Raw genomic sequence first — 26,218 nt, 5'->3', positions numbered from 1 at the left:
ATCTTACAGTAATAGCATGCCCAATCTCACCCAAGGTCAGTGTTTATAATGTTACACATAGGATTAGCGTAGGCCTGAACAGAATGTTTAGAGCCCTAATAAACTGCTCAAGGGACCTGCCACAGTAGGAGTATGTAGGGATGTCAGTGGTTGGTGCAATGTAGGACTGAAAGTGGAGTCACTCATGCTTGCACACACACACACACACACACACACACACGCACACACATTAGAAGTGATGGTGAAATTCTCACTCCTTTCTTTATCATTCCTCTATTTCTCTCTCCATTTCTCTTTCTCCCCCATTTTCTCTCCCTCTCTCTCTCTATCCATCCACTTCCCATTTGCCAGCATTCCCAAAAGCCCTGGAGCAGTGCGCCTTTCTTCCCACTTGCTCTTCATCATTCCGAGAAGTGAGAGACGGGAGATGGGAAGATCATGTTATCGAGCAGAGAGTATTAATGATGACGAGGGCTGTTTCTGAGATGTACTACTCTGGGTGATGAAGGTCTGGCCGGGAGGCATTTCACATTAACCTTCTGTCTCAGACAGGCTGGGGAATTAAGACATGATGTTATTAAAGCCAGAACCAATCAAACCTGACAACATTAAAGTGTGGGGCGCTGGAGCACTGGCCCTTAGCCAATCATGTGTTGAATGAAGAGTGTTGCCTCATATCTATAAGGTTTCCAATATTTTTTTACATATAGCCTACCGTTCTCCTATGTTATAAAGGTAATTTGTATATTATAGTGGAAACATTAAACTACTTCGATTTATAGCCTTATCTCTTGCAATAGTTTATTGCACAACAGCATTGAATCTTTTTCTATGACAAATAGTCATGACTAGGGTTGCACATTTTGGGGAGTATTCAGAGGTGGAAACCTTCCGTGGGAATTAACGGGAATATATGGGAATTAATGGGAATATACGGGAATTAACGGAAATATATGCAAATGATTATTAACACCATTTAAATGTGGATGTTTTTTGCATTGGACATATTTACCATATCATATGGAGACAAACATAAACCTTTTACCTTATCATAAGTAGACATAATTGCAAATTATTAAATCCTTCCAATAGAAATTTTAAAAAACGATTTAGTTACAAATTGAACTTTAATTAAATGAGTTGACTCTTCACATGGGATGATTTCACTGAACAACAAAAGGAAGGGAATATTGAATGATCCCCAATGATCCATCGCATCTCCCAAAAACGTTTTTGACATAAATCTGTAAAATTATAGTCTAGAAACTAAAGCTTTGGTTGTCTTCCTCTCAGGCTTCCATGTCTTCTCCCTGGACCTCCTCAATGTTCACCTCTTGAACATCAGACTCAGAAGCCTCATCTTCACTGTCACTTTCCAACCTTGTTGAGGATGGCTCGTTGTCAGGCTTAAAAAGCCTCAAATTTTGCCCGGATGGCCACCAACTGTTCAACCCTTGTATTAGTCAGTCTGTTGCGTGCTTTGGTGTGTTTGTTCCCAAACAAGGACCAGTTGCGTTCTGGGGTGGCTGATGTTGGTGGGATTTGGAGGATGATGGAGGCAACAGGGGAAAGAGCTTCAGATCCACAAAGTCCCTTCCACCAGGTGGCTGATGAGATATGTTGGCACGACTGCCATATTGCATCTCCATCCCAAAGCCCTTGCTTGGAAGTGTACTTCGCAAGACTGCCAAGAACCTTTCCCTCATCCAGGCCAAGGTGGCGAGACACGTTAGTGATGACACCATAGGCTTTGTTGATCTCTGCACCAGACAGGATGTTATTGCCAGCATACTTGGGGTCCAACATGTATGCTGTATGGGCTTCAGGCAGAAGTCTTCACACTTTTTGATGTATTTCAGAACTGCAGTTTCCTCTGCTTTGAGGAACAGTGAAGTGGTCAGGGCAGTATGGATTTCTTCTCTTACATATGCAAGCAGAGTCTGAACATCAGACAGGATGGCATTGTCTCCCTCAATCCGTGCAATGGCTACTGCTATAGGTTTCAGGAGATTCAAGATACTTACCACTCTCTCCCAAAATACATCATCCAGGAGGATAATCTTGATGGGGCTGTCCATATCAGCAGACTGTGATATGGCCATTTCTTGGAGAGACTCCTTCCCCTCCAGGAGACGGTCAAACATGATGACAACACCACCCCAACGGGTGTTGCTGGGCAGCTACAATGTGGTGCTCTTATTCTTCTCACTTTGCTTGGTGAGGTAGATGCTGCTACAACTTGATGACCCTTCACATACCTAACCCTTTCCTTGGCTCTCTTGTAGCGTGTATCCATTGTTTTCAGTGCCATGATGTCCTTGAGGAGCAGATTCAATGCATGAGCAGCACAGCCAATGGGTGTGATGTGAGGGTAGGACTCCTCCACTTTATGTTCGCAGCATTGTCTGCCACCCGTGCAAATACCTTCTGTGGTCCAAGGTTATTGATGACTGCCTTCAGCTCATCTGCAATGTAGAGACCGGTGTGTCTGTTGACCCTGGTGTCTGTGCTCTTGTAGAATACTGGCTGATGGGTGGAGATGATGTCGTTAATTATTCCTTGCCCACGAACATTCAGCCACACATCAGATATGATTGCAATACAGTCTGCTTTCTTTATGATTTGCTTGGCCTTCACATGAACTCTGTTGAAATCTGCATCCAGCAAATGAATAGATAAAGCATGTCTGGTTGGAGGGGTGTATGTTGGGTGAAGAACATTCAGAAATCTCTTCCAATACACATTGCCTGTGAGCATCAGTGGTGAACCAGTTGCAATCACAACTCGAGCAAGACATTCATCAGCATTCCTCTGACTACGTCCATTGAGTCAAAAAACCTTCTGATTCTAGGAGGACCATGAGCTGTTGCTACCGATAAGGTGTCTGACTCATCATTTTCAGAAGTAGAGGGACTTTTGTCAGAGGTTGCTTGTTGTGAGCGCTGAGGGGAAAAAACAAGTTAAAAAAAACAAATACAATTCCATTTACAGATAAATAGCTAATCAGTTAGATTAAACAACTCTTTTGTAAGATACATTTTATTTAATTAAACATGTATGGAAACATGTGAATTAACACTCCTCAGTTAGCAGACACAAGCAAGCTAAACCCCACATGGTAGCAAAAACTAACTAGCAGAAATTGCTAACAAGTTAGAAACGATTTAAACACACTTTGCTGTAGGCTACTATTTACTAGTTAAGAAAAAATCATATGTCATAAAATATATTCACCTCGCCCAGTATTGTAATCCAAATTTGCGATAACATTACGCAGGCTTCATGACTTATGGTTCTAAGTGAAGTGTGAGTGTCATCAACCTGCACCCAGTACATAACTGAGCTGTCTCTGTACCAGCCACCAAGAGGCATGTGGTAAGATTCAAAGCCAAACCCTCTCACAGAGCACCTCTACACCCCAAATCACTAAATCAAATGCCTGATTTAGAGAGAGCCAACGCTTAATTTTCACAGAGGCAATTTCATCTAAATAAATATGACCTCTGCACACTCTGTCATGTGTATGCATCAGATGTGAATTTGAGCACATACAGTCCCCTGGAAATTAGCTCACCAAAAGCTTAGCTCACCAAAGGATAGTAGCGAACCACAGACTTGTCTTGAGCATTACAATCTCATACAATAACACTGCTGGGGAGCTTGATGAGGAACCAGGGAAGCGGATTCAATTGCATAGCATTATTCTGGCTAGGTGGTGTTTGTTCCTGCCATGTTTCGCTAGTCTAGTGATAGCTTTGTCCTCCACAGACTGTCGGACACTGAAGCTAATCACTAACGCTAACCCCCCTTACAGTACATGAATGTTACCAGCTTCAGTCAGGCCTCATGTGGCCTGGCTATGAATCTCCCCGGCCAATGAGATTAGGAGTGAGATGAGATTACACAGTGAAATCAATAGTGTACATTTAACTCTGAAAGTGTCAAATGTATACTACTGTCAATGAATTTATGAGTCCCACTGAACTTGTGTTAAAATAACACTTTTTAAGGTGTTAAATATTTAACTCTGTTGCAGTGTTCCCCAGTCAAGTCTTAAAGTGTTCAAATGAACTTGATTGTGGTGTTTGCATAGATCTACTGTAGAGTAATTCGTAACATCTACAGTACAGTGTAAAGCATAACACTTGATTTAAAGTAAACTGGACTCTCTTTGCTAAGTGCTGACGCTGTTACACTTTCTCAGTTCAAGACATTAACACCTGTAGTGTTACAGTAAAAAAATGGTGTTTTAACACAGTATGGTGTAAAGCCTAATTAGCATATATCCCCAGGGTGCATTTTCTTTTCGAGTGAGGAGTTACCACCCCATGACTATTTGTTAGTGACAGAGACATGGTTATTGAATTATTTCATTTTAAAGGCCAGTGGCTTTCATCAAGTAAGTGCCTAGGTGAATGCTATCATTAAAATTAAGCTCTATGACAATACATACATCCTAAGGCCTTAATTTTATGGCCTAGGTTTTCCCTGACACAGTAGTGCTAGGAAACTCCTGGTTTACATGCCTGCAAATCATGTTATGCTGGCTTGCAAAGTGATGTGTAATTCCTGTTGGAATCCAGCTAAAGTTAAGATATCCAACAGTTGGAATTTTTATTCACCTGCAACCTGCATTCAGAGTGACTATCAGGATGAGGAAAGTTGATAAGAAGACTACCTAAACCATTTAAACTGGAACAGCCATTTCAGTAACGAGTGCAATAAATCTAACTAACTGATTGGATTTGTTTAGAAAAAGGTATGTTATTTATTTTTGTATAAGATTAATCAATCAATCAATGTACATGCAAAAACACAGATATTAAAAACAATCCTAAAAAATCTACTTGCCGAAGAGCATGCTGGGAAATATGTTAATGATGTGTATGGTTTTGATAGGACGGTTTTACTCTCCAAAGTGTAAAACAGTAACTATGGTTATTTACACCACTGAGTATTAATTTCACTTTTACAGAGTTAATTTAACTCCTGAATCAACACTGGCCAATTTGTCTGTGTGGATACATGATGAGATGCTGATACATAGAGGCTGATCTGTCTGTCTCTTACCATGGTCAGTGATATCACTGCCTATATAGAACATATATTTAGTATAAATTTAAAAAATAAAACCCACAACCATGGTGTTGTCAATACCATGCCCAATTCCAGAGATTTCACTTAACAATACTCAACATATATCATTGATTTACGAGCTGTACATGCACATTAGTCACAGACTAATATACTCAAAGTTTATAAAGGTAAATACACATTATTGTTGCCTTTTGTTGGATATTTCCCTCAAAAGCTTTGAGGACAGGAATTCTCAGGGACATTTTCCCTGAGAAAATGTTGTTAAAAGCCTCTTATGAAATACAATGGGGGATGATAAGTAGGTTAATAGTAATCATTTGTTTCAACAAAGCTCAAAAGAAGTTATTATCCTTTTTGTTTTCCTGCCAGGATTATTCACATTTCCACGTAATTATTTATTCTCAAGGCAAATGTAGAATGTCTTAATTTAGCATTGGTGTATTCCCTGCTGTTCAGGCTTCGTTAGGAGGTTAATTGAATGAAAGCAACTCTAATTCACTGTCAACTAATTAATTAATTGATTAAAGAAACACAGGACCAAGACAGTGTTCAGTCGGAGCCGGAAGCAGTCTGTTATTTCAGTCTGTTATAACCTATGAAAAAACACTGGTTGTGTCGTTTATTTTTTGCCCATCAAAATCGGTTGTCATTTTCTCGCAATATTAATATTTGATGTAGATTTGATGTGTATATTTTTTATATAGATAACCATCATATATAGTAGTATCTCTTACTGTTTTACTTGATAAACAGAACCGATACTGTTTTCTCTTGATTTGACCCTTTATGAATGACACAACACTTGTGAATATGGTGGCTCTCGTGTCTGGTGGTTATGGTGTGTTTATTAGACAGATTATCATCCTCCAAATGGCATGAATACTGTATTTAATCTCTTAATAGTATAATCAGAACATCACATTAATCATGCCTTAATGATAGCCATCATGTCAACAACAGTGAGAGATATCTGAGATATAGACTGTATAGACTATAGACTGAAGTGATTACGCTCCATGTCATCACAGTATTCCTTTCTCAATCTGCTACCATAATCTCTGCTGTCAACATAAACACTCAACGTCAACAGCTATACAGTGCTGCAGTGTCGCGATAAGACTTGTAGCTACTGTACTTTGAAATACTGCTCAGTACGGTACTGCTTGTTGTAGTCTACCTGGAGTGCCAGGTGGGCGGGGTTTGCACTTTTTAGACTATTCTATTTGTTCCATTGCATCAGGCAAGCTCAGTCAAGCACAGGTACAGTATATATACATAAATAAATAAAAATAGTATTTTGAACCCACGTACTAATCCAAGGCTTTGGAGATTGAATTAAGTGCAGCCTAAACGAAAACACAATATTTCCCAGATATTTCATCATTTGAGCCATCTTATTGTTACTAACTCGCCCCTATTGTTACAGACCCCTACTGCTGCTCATTATGTTTACCAGTTCCGGAGGTCGATGTCACAATCCTTTTAGGCTGCACTGAACTGTGTCGTTAAGCGCATCTGGTTCCAATTCCTCACTGATTGTGTTTGTATAAATGTGCCCTTTGTGTCCCCATTGGGCTGTTGATTATTGTTCCCATGTCTGTTGGTCGTGTGAGTACCTATGCGTTGTCGCAGCCTGTGCTGCACGGGTCTTATCCCGTATCGTGCTACGATGTTTACCCTCGCTCTTTTGTTTGGGTACATCCCAGTGTTTTGTATACATGTTTGTTTTGAGTGTATTAAAAACCCAGATGATGTATTCCTGCGCTTGTCTCCAAATCCTTTACACCAGCGTGACACCTATATTTTCCACAGTGCCTTGGTTTTAAGTGCTACCCCTTACTTGGCAAACAGCTCAATATTAGCGGTGTGTTTATTAATGGGTCACTGCACAAATCAATTTTCCAAGAATTCATTCAAGGTTACATTACTCACTGGCAGCTCAGTTCTTTGTCAATGCATAAGGTTTTTAAAAAGCTAGTAATACTTAACATACAGGGTTGACCATGTGCTCATCACTCGCCAGGCAACTGTGAAATTACATTTGTGTGTCAACAAAAGAGTGCCTTAGATTGACTCAGACTCACAGGCCTATTTTCCAATGATTCCTCCTCACAGAATGGTTGCTTATACAGTATTATCTCTACTTATGTACACCATCCCTTTAAATACCTTCTCTAATACTACTCTCTGATGTGCTGTTGACAACCTTTTATTAGTATTTGAATTGACAACCAGTTGTAAGGCTGGACGGACATGGTTAGCGTGGGTGGCTAGCTGTAGCTGCTCACAAGCGGGTCCATTAGCCTATTTACGCGCAGGATATATATAGGGCACCTTGAATGTGGTCATGCGGCAGGTGATTCTCGTTGCTGTCCCGCTAGCAGTGATTAATACCCTTAATCCAGTGGGGTTTATCAGGAGTCCAGCAGCTTCAGGACCAGTGTCAATGCAATTAAAGCCATGGCAGAGGGAAGAAAAAGAGGCAATGACTATCTGCAGATTACAGACAGGGTTGGAGAAGACTCAGCTCAATTCAATTAGTTAATCACCTCCACTTCTCATTAGAAGCTGCTTTTGTTCCACTTCTCATGTCTTCATGTTTTTTTTTGCCTGTGCGGGCGGATAAAATATGGCAGCTCGAAAAAGCAGAAGACAGAAGCCGAGCTGCTTGGGCTTTGGTGGTTGGCGGTTTTGAGAAACCTCATTAAATTGTGGGAGAGGAATGACAAGAGGAGGAGATGGGAGGAGGGGGCATGGGAAAGTCAGTCAGCTGAGGAAGATGCAATGTCTCGTGGGAGAAGAGAGGAGAGAGGTGACGGGCACGGAGGAGAGCGAGAAGAAAGGAATTATTATTAGGGGGCTTTATAGAAGTGGTTTAATGGTTCTACTGTCCGTGGGCCTTGATACTTATAACAGGACCCATCGGCCATCACAACCTCTTAACTCCAACCCAACTTACTACAACTCTCTGACTAACTGTTTTAGTGGGTCTATCTGACTCCAGTCTTACTGCCTGACTTACCAGTCTGGAGTGAGTTTTGTTAAAGTTTTGTAGCTAACGTCATGGTACTTCTGTTCATAGGCATCATACCCATAAGGGGCACACGGGCGCGTGCCCCCTCAGATTTATCTTGTTAAAAAAGAAAACAACAAATTCTAGCCCCCCTCTGGCCATCCTCAGACTTTGTGTCCCCTCAGATTTTTGGGGTGCATGATGCCCCTGCTTCTGTTTGTTCATACACCGAAAAACATCACACACAGACAAACACTGACACGTGTCATTTTGTATTTCGCTTCGACAACTCAGACCCACGCCACTCGTAGAACATAACAACCATTGATTTTACAACTGTCACTCTCTCGCAACTATTTGGCTGGGACGTTGAGAGAAATTAAGTGACAAGTTTGTTAGGGATATTTTCTGGAAACACCCCTGACTAGTCTACAAGTCACACAACTTTACTCCTTTGTCCAAGGGTGTTCCTTTTAGACGTTAGCAGTCAGACGCCAGGTCTACTACCTCTACTAGTCTACAGCTTTAGAATGGGACTACTGGTGTGGCTCTGTGTTGACTGTCTAACTCAGGTCTCTTCACTGTGTGCTATTTGGCTCCTGTAGAGGGGACACAGAGATGACAGGGGCTTGAAGTACATATATGTGGTAACAGTCGGGCCCCGCTGGCAGCTGGTAACAAAGATGGAAAGAGATAGAGAGTGGGACACAGAGCGTGAGAGGCAGGTAGGCAGGGAGAGAGGTAGGGAGAGAGAGAGGAGGAGATATAGAGAAATTTGTGGTGTAATCAGAAAGAGAAAGAGAGTGAAAGGACAGAGAGACAGCACGAGAGGGGGACATTGAAGTCAGGGCACCTACAAGGAAGTTTATCCGTCCGTTTGCCAATGGTCAGTGTGCATCATTGTCATGTCTCCAGGAGGGTTAGACAGAAGCCTATTTTGACACAGCCACATGTACCATGTTGCCTGGTTCTGTGTGCATACTCAAACAGAACCATATGCTTCTATGTAAATGGGATACATAAGACGATAGCCCTCCAATCATTGAATACCATTTAGAGCAGTGGTCACCAACCTATTTTTGAGTCGAGATCACTTTCCGAGTCAAAATGCAAGCCAAGATCTAACCCCCAATTTTTGGGGGACATGACGTAAATCTAGGCAACATTAACATATTAAAAACAGTACTGTAGTAATGAGGTTTGTGCTGTAGGCTATGTATATCAGACCATATTTGTAAAATTATATTTAAACATTTGAGGTAGGCTATATGATCACACAGCTGGGTGAGCATACATTTAAATAATTACCTTTTTTGGGGTGGCTGATGGAGCCTGCTGGTCAGTGTGCTGATGGAGCCTGATGGTCAGTCTCAGTGGAGGGAGAGAGCAGCGGACTGAGGGTCCGCCTCTCAAAGTCCCTCTCCTCTCCCTTTCTTCCACTAACTCTGACCAAAAAGGGAAACTGTCTTCCAGATGATGGCGAAATTCAAGTCGCACCGCATTACCTCTGCCCATGCACAAATTCGTGTTGTTACTCCTATGGCCAGAGAAAGTGAAATATTCCTCGATTTTAATCGCAAACCTATCGATACACTTTCCTACTCATTAATTGCAGCTGCAGTGCTGGTTGTAGCGTGAGCGGAAGTAGGGAGAACGGGCATTTTATGGTTTATAAAAGTGTTCAATAGAAAGTGTTGACAGTGCTGGGTAAAAACTTAAACATGAACTCACTCGTAAAAACAGCAGCTCTTTGCTGTATTCGTGGAGACTCTCTCTAGTCGTGGTTTAAAAATCTCACAGTATCAACCTTTGTGTAGATTTGTTTTACGCCTCCTACGATACTGAAGACTGGTAATGCAGCCAGACGCCTCATTTACACCAACAGCATCATTGCATTTTAGTACACCAGAAATACATTAGTTTCCAATAGAACACTGCATTTGCCTTGCAGCATTGCGTTGCAGAGGCAGTTGCAGTGCGTTCTGTGTCGTGCATAACGTTTGATTTATCGACCATATGCATCACATTGTATGCGTGGAAGGCTTGACAGAAATGGTAGCAGAAGGTGAATATTGAACTGTTGTTGCACACAAATCCAGATGATGCTGCGTACCATTTTGCGCAATGACGTTGTAGGTGTGATCGAGGCATGAGCCATCTAATTGGCCAGTGGTAGGCCAATAGTGCACATATGACATGGTTCAAAATGTATATGTTGGATTCACGTCTCCATCTCGACCAAACATTTCAAGAATAGGACTAAATCAAATCAAAAATGTATATACACTTTAATCTTAGTCCTATTCTTAGCTTTGAATTTTGGTTGAGATGGATACGTGATTCCAAAATGTCAATTATTAACTTGTAGACCAACTGGAATTAAAGCTATTAGATTAATGGAACTATCCAAGCAGAAGATACAGATCCTTCAAATGTTGATATGTGGTTACCTTGACAACCGAACACAATTCAACATGACTAAATATCATTACATTTGAAATTAACCAGAGGTTGAAACCCTAGGTCTATTGTATTGTCTGTTTTAGTTGAATTCTGGGCTGAATTGAAACAATAGCTGTTGATTACTTTGCAAATGCCATATAGGTCTAAATAGCATCATTGATGATATGAGTGATAAAGTATGGTCCCATTTCATTATCTCAGTTAACCTACCCTTTGGAATGACTTTGATAGCAACAGTGAATCTATTTCGTTTTTAAGTGGCGATCTCTCAACAATCATTCTCATGATAGCACATTGGTAATAGTCAGGGACAAATATCATAGCAGGGCTTGGTTAAAACCCTGAATGCAAGACCAATGGGTAGCTGCAGATAGATCAATACTCCAGTAGGAGGTGCTGAGCAGCCTATACATTTTTTCGGATAGTGAATATAACGTTGAAAATCTGATGCTGTTTAATGTTCAATTCAACATATTTTGAAACAAGTTTTGTCTATATTGAAATTTGGTTACCACGATGACATAATCCTGTGACCCTCAAAACAACAGTTTATGTTGATTACTTTTTTCGAATCTAACGTATTTTCCACTAAGATTCCACGTCACAATACGTTGACAAATTGCATTGAAACATCATTGATTCAACCAAACACAATTCAATATTAATTCAATAACAGTGAATAGCCTAAAGTTCTTACAAACTAATGTAACATTCAACTTTAGGAATGAGTAACACATCCATAGCCACATTTTGAGGTTACTGTAACTACAGTATAAATTTCCTCTTATATAGGTCTAATCATGTAAAGGGGGCATGTTCAAGATAGCATGCATAGGTCGTTGCAGGTCTTTGGAGATTGTCACAATTGCTGAAACAATCTTGAATGGTGTTGATCACTTACACAATGTAATGTAATCTCAACTGCAATCCAGGTAATTTGGTTCTGCTATTAGATGAAGCAAAGTGATTATTCTGTTGTATAAATAAACACAAAATTTGACATTGTATTCCATTTGAACTTTGCTGTGCTTTTAAATGGTGATAGACAAATGCAGTGATAGACATTTGTGATCCACCGCCTTGATTTGGTCTTATGTAGCAAAATGTTGTATTTTACATTGGATAAAAGCAAAGACACAGAACTACACAATTGTGTATCATACACTGCATTTGAGGAACAATGAGAAAGTAATTCTGCTTTGAAAGTTGAAACTTGTAACCACGCTTTTGAGAAACAATTTAATTAAACTTTTTTGCCAACGTTTACTGACACTGAGCGTTTATAAATTCATCAGTTGTTCTGTGCTCTGGCACACTCAGACGAGAGTGCTCTGAAATTGGAGTGGATAGCCAGACAGAATTTACTAACGCACATTAAATGATAATTTTTTTATTGGAGTCTTTTGGAGTCTTTTGTTAAGACATGTAGCTAGCTAGGTACCTAGCTAAACAATGAACCATAATCCCAATTCATGGCGTTACTACCCTGCATGAATCTGCAGGTAGCTAACCAATCAGGTTCAAGGTTAGGTAGCTAACATTAGGCTATAACTAGCCAAGCAAATGGCTCTGAGATATGAATAATAAGATCATACACGTAATGTTAGCTAGCAAACCAGCCAGCTAATTTTAGCTAGCTAGCTAACAGTACACTAACTTGAAATGAAAAATCTTTGTCAAAATTAGAAACGTGTAATATCTGATAGTCTAGCTAGCTAGCTACATTATCTTACACATGATCTGAAATCGGAGTAGATAGCTAGAGCGAATTTACCATCTACGTCTATCAACAGTGGTTGCAGTGACATTCTATTGAAATGGATACTTGCATAGTGGAGTCCATTGTTAAGACATGTAGCTAGCTATCTAGCTAGACAACAAACCATAATCCCAACTAATGATGTTACTACCCTGCATGAATCTGCAGGTAGCTAACCAACCAACCAACCAAGCTATCTCAACCACACTGCACACTGCCCTAACCCATCTGGACAAGAGGAATACCTATGTGAGAATGCTGTTCATCGACTACAGCTCGGCATTCAACACCATAGTACCCTCCAAGCTCGTCATCAAGCTCGAGACCCTGGGTCTCGACCCCGCCCTGTGCAACTGGGTACTGGACTTCCTGACGGGCCGCCCCCAGGTGGTGAGGGTAGGCAACAACATCTCCTCCCCGCTGATCCTCAACACTGGGGCCCCACAAGGGTGCGTTCTGAGCCCTCTCCTGTACTCCCTGTTCACCCACGACTGCGTGGCCACGCACGCCTCCAACTCAATCATCAAGTTTGCGGACGACACAACAGTGGTAGGCTTGATTACCAACAACGACGAGACGGCCTACAGGGAGGAGGTGAGGGCCCTCGGAGTGTGGTGTCAGGAAAATAACCTCACACTCAACGTCAACAAAACTAAGGAGATGATTGTGGACTTCAGGAAACAGCAGAGGGAACACCCCTCCATCCACATCGATGGAACAGTAGTGGAGAGGGTAGCAAGTTTTAAGTTCCTCGGCATACACATCACAGACAAACTGAATTGGTCCACTCACACAGACAGCATCGTGAGGAAGGCGCAGCAGCGCCTCTTCAACCTCAGGAGGCTGAAGAAATTCGGCTTGTCACCAAAAGCACTCACAAACTTCTACAGATGCACAATCGAGAGCATCCTGGCGGGCTGTATCACCGCCTGGTATGGCAACTGCACCGCCCTCAACCGTAAGGCTCTCCAGAGGGTAGTGAGGTCTGCACAACGCATCACCGGGGCAAACTACCTGCCCTCCAGGACACCTACACCACCCGATGCTACAGGAAGGCCATAAAGATCATCAAGGACATCAACCACCCGAGCCACTGCCTGTTCACCCCGCTGCCATCCAGAAGGCGAGGTCAGTACAGGTGCATCAAAGCTGGGACCGAGAGACTGAAAAACAGCTTCTATCTCAAGGCCATCAGACTGTTAAACAGCCACCACTAACATTGAGTGGCTACTGCCAACACACTGTCAATGACACTGACTCTACTCCAGCCACTTTAATCATGGGAATTGATGGGAAATGATGTAAATATATCACTAGCCACTTTAAACAATGCTACCTTATATAATGTTACTTACCCTACATTGTTCATCTCATATGCATACGTTGACACTGTACTCTATATCATCGACTGCATCCTTATGTAATACATGTATCACTAGCCACTTTAACTATGCCACTTGGTTTACATACTTATCTCATATGTATATACTGTACTCGATATCATCTACTGTATCTTGCCTATGCTGCTCTGTACCATCACTCATTCATATATCCTTATGTACATATTCTTTATCCCCTTACACTGTGTATAAGACAGTAGTTTTTTTGGAATTGTTAGTTAGATTACTTGCTCGTTATTACTGCATTGTCGGAACTAGAAGCACAAGCATTTCGCTACACTCGCATTAACATCTGCTAACCATGTGTATGTGACAAATAAAATTTGATTTGATTTGATTTGATTTGAACCAGGTTCAATGTTAGCTATCTAGCCAGCCAGCTAACATTAGCTAGCTAACAGTACACTTTAACTTGAAATGAAACCACTTTCTGTCAAAATAAGAAACGTGTAATATCTGAAAATGTAGCTAGCTAGACTATCTTACCCATATACATCATGGCTGGATGTGTCTCCTGTCACGGATGCCATGGTTGCCCTTAGTTTGAAGATGTAATCCTGAGACAGGTGTTTTCTCCATCTCCTTAGCTATCTTACTCAAATTCCACTGATTTCAAAACTTGGTCCTCCAGAAAGTGGAGACCAACCCTTACGCAGTTTTACTATGTGATACAATTTTTTTTAAAAGCCGCGTTAGACAGGATTACCCACACACACCGACCAGCTCCTATAGACAGAAGTGTGCTATATGGCAGACCAATCCAAACTCATCTCTCGGCATGTCCAGACCACTCATTATCTTAGCCTATCATGGCTAGCGGGAAGGTTGCTTCCTTTTTCAGTGGCTAAACCAAGGCTTGTAATTTAACAATTCTATTCGGATTTACAGGTGGCATGCACGTTTATTATTAAGGCACATGAAAGTTCACATGTTCGAGAAGGCATTTCTGCCAAAAAAACGCATTTAGACATTTTTTTAACGTTTACGTTCAAACGGCTCTCCTGCGAAGTAGTGGCCCGCGACATATGCCTAGTTTCCTGAAGCGGGTCACATTTGCGTGACAACCAAACCAAAAAACAGGCATTGATTTCCAATTGTAATTTGCTTTTAGATGGTTGAAAGCATATACCACATTATAAATTACACTAACTTTTGTCTGGTGTTTTGAGTGGGTGAATATACTGCAAATTATAATCTCATTTATCAATGTCTCAACCAAATATTACCTAATTATCCACGTTGAAATGACGTGGTGTGCCCAGTGGGTCATTTGGCCTGCGTAAACTGCATTAAAGCGAGATCTTGGTATCTGTTACAGTGATCTGTTGGTGTCCAAGCACCAACAACGGCAAATCCAAACCTGGAAGCCTGTAGTAAATGCAACTGACAGAACTGGTCTCTCTCTCTCTTTCTCCAACCCTACCATATAGTTTATTGTGAAAGGAAAAGGAGGCACAGATCGCCTGTTTCTGGAAAATTGTTGAATTCTTTCTCTGTGACTGTTTGTCGCTTTTTAATCTTCCTCCGGCCGTGGCGTGGCTCAGTGAAACTGAGGCAGCAAGGGTCCTTGTGGCTAAGAGCTGAATCTTTATCTGAAGGATTATTTTCCTGCTGTAGCAAACTGGCGGCTGTAGCAAATTAAGATCCTACATCTGTACTTTCTACCTTTGCAACATGATGTGAAAATGGATATGTCATGTCATTTCAAATGATTGTTTCTGTAGCTAGCATAGTCTCGACAGAATAGGGAGAATAGGAATATTCTCTGACACACTGTTCGGCAATGATCCAGCAATTTACATAATTGCATTACGAAGTTTATCTCACTGTAAGGACATCATTATGTATTTCATTAGAGAGAAATTACCTTTTTCTCTCAGTCGTGTGCTTGACTTGTTAAATAGCCCATTATTAATAAAGAAATATATGGGTTGCCGTTGAAGTGATGCAGCCTGTTTTGTAGAGCATAGATAATTCTCTCTTGTTTAAATCAGTATCACGCAATCACAGTTAGCTACAATTATTTTATGTCTCTGCAGACACATATTTGTATCTAGAATATATAGTCTGCTGGCCTGGAAGAAAATCTTAATTTCGTCACCATGTTGCAGGAGAACTAAGTTTTAGACTTGTCGTGTCTTTGAGGTTTAAAAAGGCTTCCAAAGATTATAATTTCCACTTTGAAATCAGACTTGATTTTCCCTTACAAAAAATGTATCAATCCCTACAAAAATGGTAATTAATTTTGTGTTGCTGCAGGATTATTTTCCTGCAGTAGCAAACTGGCTCAAATTAAGATCCTGCATCTGTATGGCGTTTTCCAAGCATACATTTCTAGCTTCTGGTGAAATTACATTATCATAAAAATATGTTGAGGACAAAAATGGGTAGTGAAATGTTGAAAAAGATTTGAAATAATGTTGTTCTATGCATTTGAAGATACATTATCCCTTTATCAGCTTTTCTTTGTGACATAACAGCCTTTGGAGTCAGAACCATTTAGATGTGACTGCTTGAAGTCAGTTGATTGATTTTCTGGGAAACCAATATTATTTATGATTTGGAAGCCTTTCAATCAGTTGAATAAAAGCGAAGAGACAGATGAGCTGTTTTCATTTGTTTTGCACCTTCCACACAAAAAACAGACAAACACAAACAAGAAAACTAAAAGAGTGCAGATTTCTCTCTTTTTCTTTTGTCTTGAATTACCATACATGTAATGTATGCATTGTTAGTGATCTGAAAGCACGCAAATACGGGTGTGTTTGTCGTTTGCTGCCAAAAATGACTTATCTACTTTAACTCCCTGTGGCAGATATCCACACTCGACGGAGATAGTAGGCGAGCAGCGTCTTTGCAGGTTAATATTGCAGCGGCAGCTGAGAGAGAGAGAGAGGGAGAGAGAGAGAGAGACCGAGAGAGCTAGCGAGAGAGCGAGAGAGCGAGAGAGCACTTTTTGTCTTTCTTTACTTAAACAATCTCATTTCATTTAAAACTCAACCCCCCCGCCTTAAAAATAAAAAAACTAAAATATATCCTGTACTGCATACATTTACCATGCTCACCTTTCTATCTACCACATGATACAAACCAACATCACAATACTCCTACAACCGTATATCCTAAACATCTTCCCCAGCTATACAGACAGACCCCCAACACACCATATCTCCTCAAACGTCTCTACACATTTTATAATTTTATAGAACTCAATCTCAACCCTAAGGCGCACAGAGACCATCCGATTAAATAATAGTTAAGAGTCTGTTATCCCCCCCACCTTTGACCCTGTTCCTTCTTATTAGCCAAATAATGCCTGAGCAAACAGAAAATTCAACAAAACACATTTGGCTTTCTCCTTATTGGAATACCTGTATCCCATTATAAACATCCCAACAGTAAAAAACACCCCCAACCTCTCACACAGACATTCCAACAGAGACATTAAAGGCATTAACCTGGTGAACACAAAAAACACATGAATCTCCCGGGTGGCGCAGGTACTGCAGCGCCAGCTGTGCCACCAGAGACCCTGGGTTCGTGCCCAAGATCTGTCGTAACCGGCCGCGACCGGGAGGTCCGTGGGGCGACGCACAATTGGCCTAGCGTCGTCCGGGTTAGGGAGGGCTTGGCCGGTAGGGATATCCTTGTCTCATCGCGCACCAGCGACTCCTGTGGCGGGCCGGGCGGAGTGCGCGCTAACCAAGGTTGCCAGGTGCACGGTGTTTCCTCCGACACATTGTTGCGGCTGGCTTCCGGGTTGGATGCGCGCTGTGTTAAGAAGCAGTGCGGCTTTGTTGGGTTGTGTATTGGAGGACGCATGACTTTCAACCTTTGTCTCTCCCGAGCCCGTACGGGAGTTGTAGCAATGAGACAAGATAGTAGCTACTAAAAACAATTGGATATCACGAAATTGGGGAGAAAAAGGGGTCAAATTCACAAAAACAAAAAAAACAACACATGAATCACAGTTTCTTTCATTTTACAGAAAAGACACCCCTGCCCAATTCCCGATTCAACCCGTGCCAACCAACTGTTAGTGGCCAGGGCTCCATGAAGAACCCTTCACTGGAGGTCCCCTGACCTCTTTGGTACTGGGGTTTGTAGAGCCCCCTCCACCTAAAACCCACCATACTCTCCGCCCCACATACCCCCTGCCACTGATGTGCCTTCACTCTTGTTAGGCTCCTAATGTTCCTAACCTTAACGCAGAGGTTGTATAGGGCTTTACCTCCCACATCCTCAAACTCCCCCATGCTCGGAGTGTTAAAATCTAACAAGTCCTCCAGACCCCCTTGCCAGTCTCAAGTCTCTGCCGTCACCTGCAGTGGCGGAAACATTGGTGGCCCCTCTCCCTTTGACCACTCAAATATCCCCCTTACCGGCTCAGACAGTGCCACCTGGACCTCCTCCAGGAATCTCTCCAGCAGCCTAAGAGACGTTATTCCTGTTTGCTGTGCAAAGACTTCCGGGGTTTTCCACCCCTCCTCTCCCATCAGTCTCAGGTCACCCAGCCTTTGTAAACCCCCCTGCCATCAGTTGCCTCTGCAGGGTGGCCGACTGAACCGATCTCAAAGGAATGGCTGGGTTGTGGAAGATAGGCTCCTCCCACACCCATAGCCCAGGCTCCACACCCCCTTCTCGTATGGGTCTTAGCAGCTGCCAGGCCCTCAGCATTGCAGAGTAAAAATCTGAGAGACCTGCTGTACTCAGCCTCTCCAGCTTCATGAGGAACAGCTGCCGGTCCAACCCTAATCCGCCAGCTCTCCTCAGCAGCACGCATGCTGGCTCCCTCCAGCCAACATCAGCATGGTACTGCAGTCTCTGCACCTCCGCCTTTAGCCTTAAAGCAGCCATCCTGCTCTCCAGTTCCACTAGGCCCTGTCCTCCTTCGTGAAAGGTCATATACAACACTGCTGCCTTCAGCCAGTGATGGTCCAACCAGAAGAAGTCCACCAGCTTGCGTTGCAGGTCTGCGAGCAGACCGGCGGAGGGATTGAGGACAGCCAGTTTATTCCACAGGGAAGATGCCACCAGGTTGTTAATTATCAGCACCCTCCCTCTATATGACACTTGGGACAGGAGCCACCTCCACCTGGCCAGTCTTGACACCACTGCCTGTGACAGCCCTTCCTTACCCACTTCTCCGAGCTCAGGTACACCCCAACACTTTAAGCCCTTCACAACCCTACTGCAAACCCCCTGGAAGCGGAGGAGGAGCCCTATAACCCCATGCCCCACATAACAGAGCTTTCCTCTTGCCCCAGTTTACCTTAGCTGATGAAGCTCCCTCATACACCTTCAGACTGGTCTCTAGTGCCTGCATATCCTGATAATCCCTGACCATCACAGAAACATCATCTGCATATGCTGACACTGCTTTGCCTGTCACCACATCCATTCCTGTCCAGCACACTCCCTGCAGTCTCCTGCATAGCAGTCCTAAAAAAGGCTCAATGGCCAGTGTGTATAACTTCCCAGATAGAGGGCATCCTTGTCTAATGCCCCGTCTCACCCAGACTGGCCTACTGAGCCCCCCTCCCACCTTGACCATACATGACGCCCCAGCATACAACAGCTTCACACAGGTCAAAAACCTTTCCCCAAACATCACATTAAACAGATACTCATGGTCCACTCTATCAAAAGCCTTCTCTTGATCTAAAGAGACCAGTCCAAAGTTCACATTATAACCTCTCGACAAGTCCAACATGTCTCTAATTAAGAACAAGTTGTCCGTGATTGAGCGTCCCGATACACAATATGTTTGGTCCTTATGTACTATCGAGTCCAAATGGGACTTCAGTCTGTTAGAGAGGACTTTGGCAAATATCTTGTAGTCCGCACAGAGTAATGCCACAGGCCTCCAGTTCTTAAGTTCACACAAGTCCCCTTTTTTGGGCAGCAGAGTCAGAGCCGCCGGATGGCAGCTCATCGGCAACTCTCCTACGCCGACGCATTCATGCAACACGCAAAAGAAGTCCTGTCCAATTATTCCCCAGAATTCTTTATAAAACTCCACTGGGAGTCCATCGATCCCCGGTGCACGACCGGGGGACATCTGGGTTACGGCCTCTGCCAGTTCACGGGACAACAGAGGAATGTCCATTTCTCTCTGTACCAGAGAGAGCTTAGGGAGTCCTGCGAATAAGACTTGAGCACACATGGGATCACACACTTCTTCCCTATACAATTCAGTATAAAACTCCACAGTCCGCTCCCGCATCTCACCCACCACAGAGGTCACCCGCCCATCTGACAGCCGTAGACAATGCATACCCTTGGCTTCACCGCTCTGTCTTTGCAAACGAAAGAAGAAGGAGCTGGGTGCATCCATCTCCTTGAGCATGGAGAACCTAGCTTTTACAAGTGCTCCCTTTGCTTTAACCTGGAAAAAACTGCCCAGGTCCCTACATAATTCGGCTAAATTAGCCTGGAGGCCTACATTGCTTTGCCCCACCATCTCTACCTCTATCTCACTAATACAACACTCTAGTTCCCCCAAGACTCATACTCCTCTCTTCGCTGCCCCCACCTTTCCCAAAAGGTCTGGAAACCTGAGCAAAAAGTGGCATCTTGTAAGCGCTTTACATTGAACTTCCAATAAGATGCCTGCCAGGGCCCTGGTGAAATAGACAGCCGAGCCATGGTTATGTGATGATCCGAAAACCCCACCGGGAGAATGGTAGCGCCCAGCAGCCTATTGCTCCGATTCCTAGACATGTAAAACCTATCAAGTTGGGCTGCACTCACCCTAGCCCCAAAAACCTTCACCCATGTATACTGTCTTGTGTTTGGATATTTAGTTCTCCAAACATCCACTAGGTCGAACTGATTAATGATTTCCCTTAACACTCTCACTGACACTGAGTGAGGCTCTTCCCCATTTCTGTCTTTGGTAAAAATCCATTGTACAGTTCCAGTCCCCTCCGACCACCAGCGTCTCCTCAGGCGCTACCTGTGAGAGTTCCTGCCTAAGGCTCCAAAATAGAACCCCTCTTTCTCTCCCTGTGTTAGGCGCATACACATTTATAAAGACAAAACCCATGTTGTTAATTTCTGCTTTAACAACAAGCAGCCTACCTTTACACACCTCCTTTGAGGAGCAAAGTTTTACAGACAGCCCCGGTGCAAAAAGGACTGCCACCCCTGCACTAAGATTTGTCCAATGGCTCAACACACTTGCCCCTTACCACCAGAGCCCCCAATCGACTTCATTCAACACATCACTATGCGTCTCCTGCAGAAACAACACCTGTACTTTTTTTTGTTTTACATATTCACCCAACACACTCCTCTTTCCCGCATCTCTGGCGACATTTATATTGAGCGAGCCTACCCAAAGAGTCTCCATAAGAAGTGGGAGAAAAGCCAGCAGAGAAAGTGATCAATAGCAAAGCTCAAAAAGCCCCAGGGTCAGAAAGAAAATATACATCTAAACAGTGTCTGAAGGTAAACCTTTACACACTGTTGTGACTCACTTCCTCAACCTAAACTGTTTCCTGGGTGAGAGGACACCATGCCCCTCATTTTCCATAGCATGTTGTACTGATCTTACAAACTTTCTAGGATCAGAAAAAAGCCTCAAGATTAACTTTTTTCCACTTAGTCACCTTCAGGAACCTTGTCAATTCTCTCAACGTGTACTTAGACCCCTCTGCTTGACTGGCTGTCAGCTCCGGGCCCATTGAAGAGGAGTCTGAAAAAAATAACTCCTCATCCTCTTCCTCAGACTCACTTTCCTCCTCATCTCTATCTCCCACCCTGACCACCTGCCCTTTCTCTCTGGTCAGGGCATCACCCACAGCAACAGGCAAAATTTCCATGGTGCCTTTGTCCACACCCTTTTTCCTTTTCCGCTTGACACCCTCCTCCTCCCCCTTATCTCTTACACTTCCCCACTATACTCTCCTCATCCACTAGAATAACCTGACTAGACCCAACATCATCTACACCACCCTCCATAGCATGACTAGGCCCAGAATAATCTACACCACCCTCCATAGCATAACTAGGCCCAGCCTCAGCTACCCCACCATCTCTAGCCTGACTAGACCCAGCCTCCGCTTCCCCACCATCTCTAGCCTGACTAGACCCAGCCTCAGCTACACCACCAACTCTAGCCTGACTAGACCCAGCCTCCGCTACAACACCATTCATAGCCTGACTATACCCAGCCTCCACTACACCACTATTCATAGCCTGACTAGGCCCAGCCCCATCTACACCACCATCTCTAGCCTGTCTAGGCCCAGCCTCATCTACACCACCTTCCCTGGCATGACTAGGCCCAGCTTCTGCTGTCTGCATCTCCTTACACGTTGACCTCGATTTCCCCCACTGACGCTTGTACCCTCACCTTGTCTACGGGTTTTATGTGGTCCCACAAAGCTCTTATGCCCCAAATCCCCACACTTAAAACACCGTAGACTATCTGTGCTGGCAAACCCTGCATAGAGCCCCTCCCCGTGCCTCACTTTACAATGCACATTTAGTTGTTGCTCATTGTTGTTCAGAAACATAAACACTTGTCTCCGGGAACGAAAAAACGTGCTTAACGGCATCTGCCTGAAAGCCTGCTGACAGTACACGAAAACCGCTAGCAAACTTACCAAAACGACTCAGCTCTTTCCTGATTTGGTCATCCGTAATAAACCAATTTGCAACTACCACTCTTGTCGAAGGGGTAGAGAGAGAGGTGAAATTGACACCAAAACATCCCTTACAAATATTCCGCTAGCAATTAGCCTACCAACCAAATTAGCCCTTTTCATGAACACAACCACAGCTTTGTTCATTCTAGAAGCAGAATGTATAAATTCAGCTCCTACCTGTTCACCGACCGCGAGCAGAACCTCCTCCACCTTAACTCCATTCTCAGGAACTCACCTGAATCCATGCCGTATCGACAGCATCTCCTCCGCGCTAGGCTGAGAAGCCATCGCGCACACCACACCTTCCAAACCCCAGGAAAGTTACTCTGTCCTCTTCCACCCTAACTTTGAAAAAACTGTGGATACCGCTAAAACAAATATTGCATTGACCTTCCACCATAGAAAGATAAAATTGAAAGAAAAGACCAAGAAAAGAATCAAGAAAGTTAGTCAGGACAAAGCCCTCCACACTAAACACTCAAACTCAAAAAACTCCCAGCATGCACTGCAAGGGAGAGAGAGAGAGATAAGCAAGCAAGCTGTCAGTTCAATGTGTCGCCAAGGGAAGGGGACGAGGGAGATTCTAGGGTTACTGTTGCCGGGGGCTGACATGTCTATCTGGCCTACGCTGTCGGACAAAACGGGCCTGCCCTGTTGGGTAAACATGGGACAGATAGAGAGATCATCCATAACAACATGATTTATGCAAAATAGGCTGCAGCTCGGGTTTAAATAAAATGTAATACTTCTTCACAGCCTTGTGTAGGCGCTCTGAGAAGACAAGGCAACAGGGAGAGACTAACTATCTAATCATCTTCCATACGTGCTCCCACTTTTACGCAGTTAACCTCCCCCCACTCATTCTGAGTTTCTATTCAATAGTTGATGTACAGCCTACATTATTTTGCTGTAAATAAAGGTTTAGTGTTTTGGTTGGGATTTTGACTTGTCAGAGTAGACACATTTTTGCACACACCGAGCACATTATTAAATCTTGTTTGCACATTTACATGCATACACACACCCACAGACAGAAACAGTCCTATATATGCATGCCAGGAGATGCTAAATGTGTTTTTGTTAATTAATGGTCAATGACCATGAGACCGACAGTTATTTGCTTGACAATCACCGGCTACCTGCCCTTACTGTTTCTCTCACACACACACACACACACACACACACACACACACACACACACACACACACACACACACACACACACACACACACACACACACACACACACACACACACAATGCTGCTCACATAATGGCCAATCCTTGACGCAAGTTTGCTCAGCTACGTGGCTTCAGATCAATATGAAGCAGCGAGACCTTAAGAGATTTACACTCACAAAAAAAGCAATTTGCTGGAAAAACATTGATCCAGGAGACATATCCAGGTGACCTGGAAAACAATACAAGAGGGTACACAATGACTCCATCTGCCACAAAATGGGATTCTTTCATAGACCCAGAAGGTCTGTGGATATATTGGACAATAATTTAAAAAAACACTTTAGCTAAGCTAGCTCTACTTACATAGGCTAGTGCCCCTAGGCCTCTTGAACCCCACACCTTTTTATTTGTATTTCTATTTACATCTGTGACTAGGGTGACTAGGGTCTGCTTTCCATGACGGACTCTTTTGGCAACTTCAAAGATAAAAAATGAATAAAATATATACAAGGTAACAAAATGTGTTCAGAGGTGGGTCCTCTTCAGACAGACAACTCTCTCAACAAATCACGAGGCAGACATGCCAGAATTTCATGATTCGAAACCAAAGTTTGCTGGCATTAGTGAAGGTAGTTGATGCAAACTAGCCACTTGCGAAAGGCACTGAATAACCTCTGATCTCCATCTTGCTAGCTACTATTTTGTATTTTATTCAAGTGGATAAGGTAGTGACATAGTTTCTCTATGCCAAACTGACATTATATTGGGGAAAGACGTTGTTAAAACCATAGCATTTAAAAATGGTGGGAGGTAACCCAGATGTCTAGAGAGACTACGATCTCAAATAGGGCACCCTCTAGCACACTTTCTAGCCTCATCTAGGACACTATCCAGTGCATGTTCACATAGGGTCTGCATCTCCAGCCAGGTGGTGCTGTTTTCCTTAGACCACTCACTTAAATACAGCCATACTTAATTCACTTTCACCTCATCCACCTCATGCTCCCTTATGAAGAGCAGTCGCCAAGGGCAAAAACAGGCTGATAGCTCTTTAACATCCACATAGAACGGCAAGAAGAGTGATCTCTCCATAGTGACAACATGATGTAGCCTCCAGACCTATCTGTTCATCTCACACATCTGTGTTCAATTATTGCAATTCATTTCAGCCAGATAACGAGGCCTTAATAGGCAGTGGTGGGTAGATAATGAAAGGATGGGGATAGAGGAAGATGAGGAGAAGGGCAGAAAGAGGACACAGATGTTACTGTGGCTATAACTATCATCCTGGGTGATGTAAAATCACAGCAATGGTGTGTGTGTGTCTGTGTGTGCCTGTGTTTGTGTATGCGTGCATGTGAGCGCGAACATACATATGTTTGTGTGTTCATGTTACATACTTTACATACATATTATACTGTATGTATGACTAACAAGTCAAATGTGCTATTCTGGTCATGAAATGCTAATGTTGTGTCTCACCAGTGGACATGAGTCTTTAGGAGCACTCGCAGTAATCCTGATTAATATTGGTGCAGCATTGTGGCTAACACTACTTAGTATCCTATGAGTATAAATACTGTACATGCATGCTGATTTGAGAGGAGGGAGAGTTATTGGTCATTACATTTGCCTTGAGAGGAATCGTTCATGATGACGAGTGTTTAGTGTGGCTGCATTCATTACTTCCTTCCTATAACACAGGCACTGTATTTCTTGAACAAATTCTCATGTCCTCCCTCACACTTTATGTACCCACCTACACGCAAACTCTCTTCATCCATCCTTTTTGAAAATCCTTATCTGTTGAAGTCATTTAAAGCAAACCAACACATAACCCTTGTGGATAAAATTGTTAATGCTTGTTAATGCCATTAAGTGGACTAACAGTGGTGTGCTTACGAGCCTTTTCCAACAATGCAGAGAGAAAAAAGTATAAATAATTGAAAAAGTATAAAATGAAGAATAGTCCCCCCGTCGCACGCACTCACGCTCAAACACACATATATACACACACATAGTCACCCCTCCTATCAGAACCCAAATGTGTTCAAACCAATTCTCCTCTCCTACAGATCCCTCTGTACACCAGAGGCAGAAGCAGCCAGCGACCGATCTCTGCTACAAGAGTGACATCAAGAGCCTAATGGACTTCAGCACCCCAGACTCCTCTCTGGACAAAGGTAAGCCACTAGCCACCCTCCGCCTACACATGGCATTGCATTATAAACTGAAAACCCTGGCATAGATACTGACTGCCAAAGCATTGGTTCATTCTATCAAGTAATATATGGGAATATGATAGTGTGCAACTCATCATATTTCCACATCCCCCCACATGTTTTTAGACATGTTTACAAATGAATTAAAAATGTACAAATGAAATGTCTTGAGTCAATAAGTACTCAACCCCTTTGTTGTGACAAGCCTAAATAAGTTCAACTGTAAACATTTTCTTAACAAGTCACATAATAAGTTGTATGGACTCACTCTGTGTGAAATAATAGTGTTCAACATGATTTCTGAATTAGTACCTCATCTCTGTACCTGACACACAATTAATTATCTGTAAGGTCCTTCAGCAGAGTAGGGAATTTCAAACACAGAGGCTTTCCAATGCCTTGCAAAGAAGGGCACCTATTGCTAGTTGG

The 26,218-nt window shown here is 43.0% G+C and overlaps 1 protein-coding gene across 3 annotated transcripts in view; it reads left to right on the top strand.

Annotated features, from left to right (window-relative positions):
- LOC112215952 (kazrin-A) overlaps positions 1–26,218 on the top strand; it is a 208,784-nt gene that overhangs the window by 80,658 nt on the left and 101,908 nt on the right. For all 3 annotated transcript variants that reach the window (XM_042299371.1, XM_042299372.1, XM_042299375.1), the window contains exon 2: positions 25,643–25,750. In XM_042299371.1, the coding sequence (XP_042155305.1) occupies positions 25,643–25,750 (108 nt within the window). The remainder of the gene's footprint in view (positions 1–25,642; positions 25,751–26,218) is intronic.

This window comes from Oncorhynchus tshawytscha, linkage group LG16 (genome assembly GCF_018296145.1).
Source record: "Oncorhynchus tshawytscha isolate Ot180627B linkage group LG16, Otsh_v2.0, whole genome shotgun sequence".
Lineage (NCBI taxonomy): Eukaryota > Metazoa > Chordata > Actinopteri > Salmoniformes > Salmonidae > Oncorhynchus > Oncorhynchus tshawytscha.
This window is presented reverse-complemented; position numbering and strand designations above follow the sequence as displayed.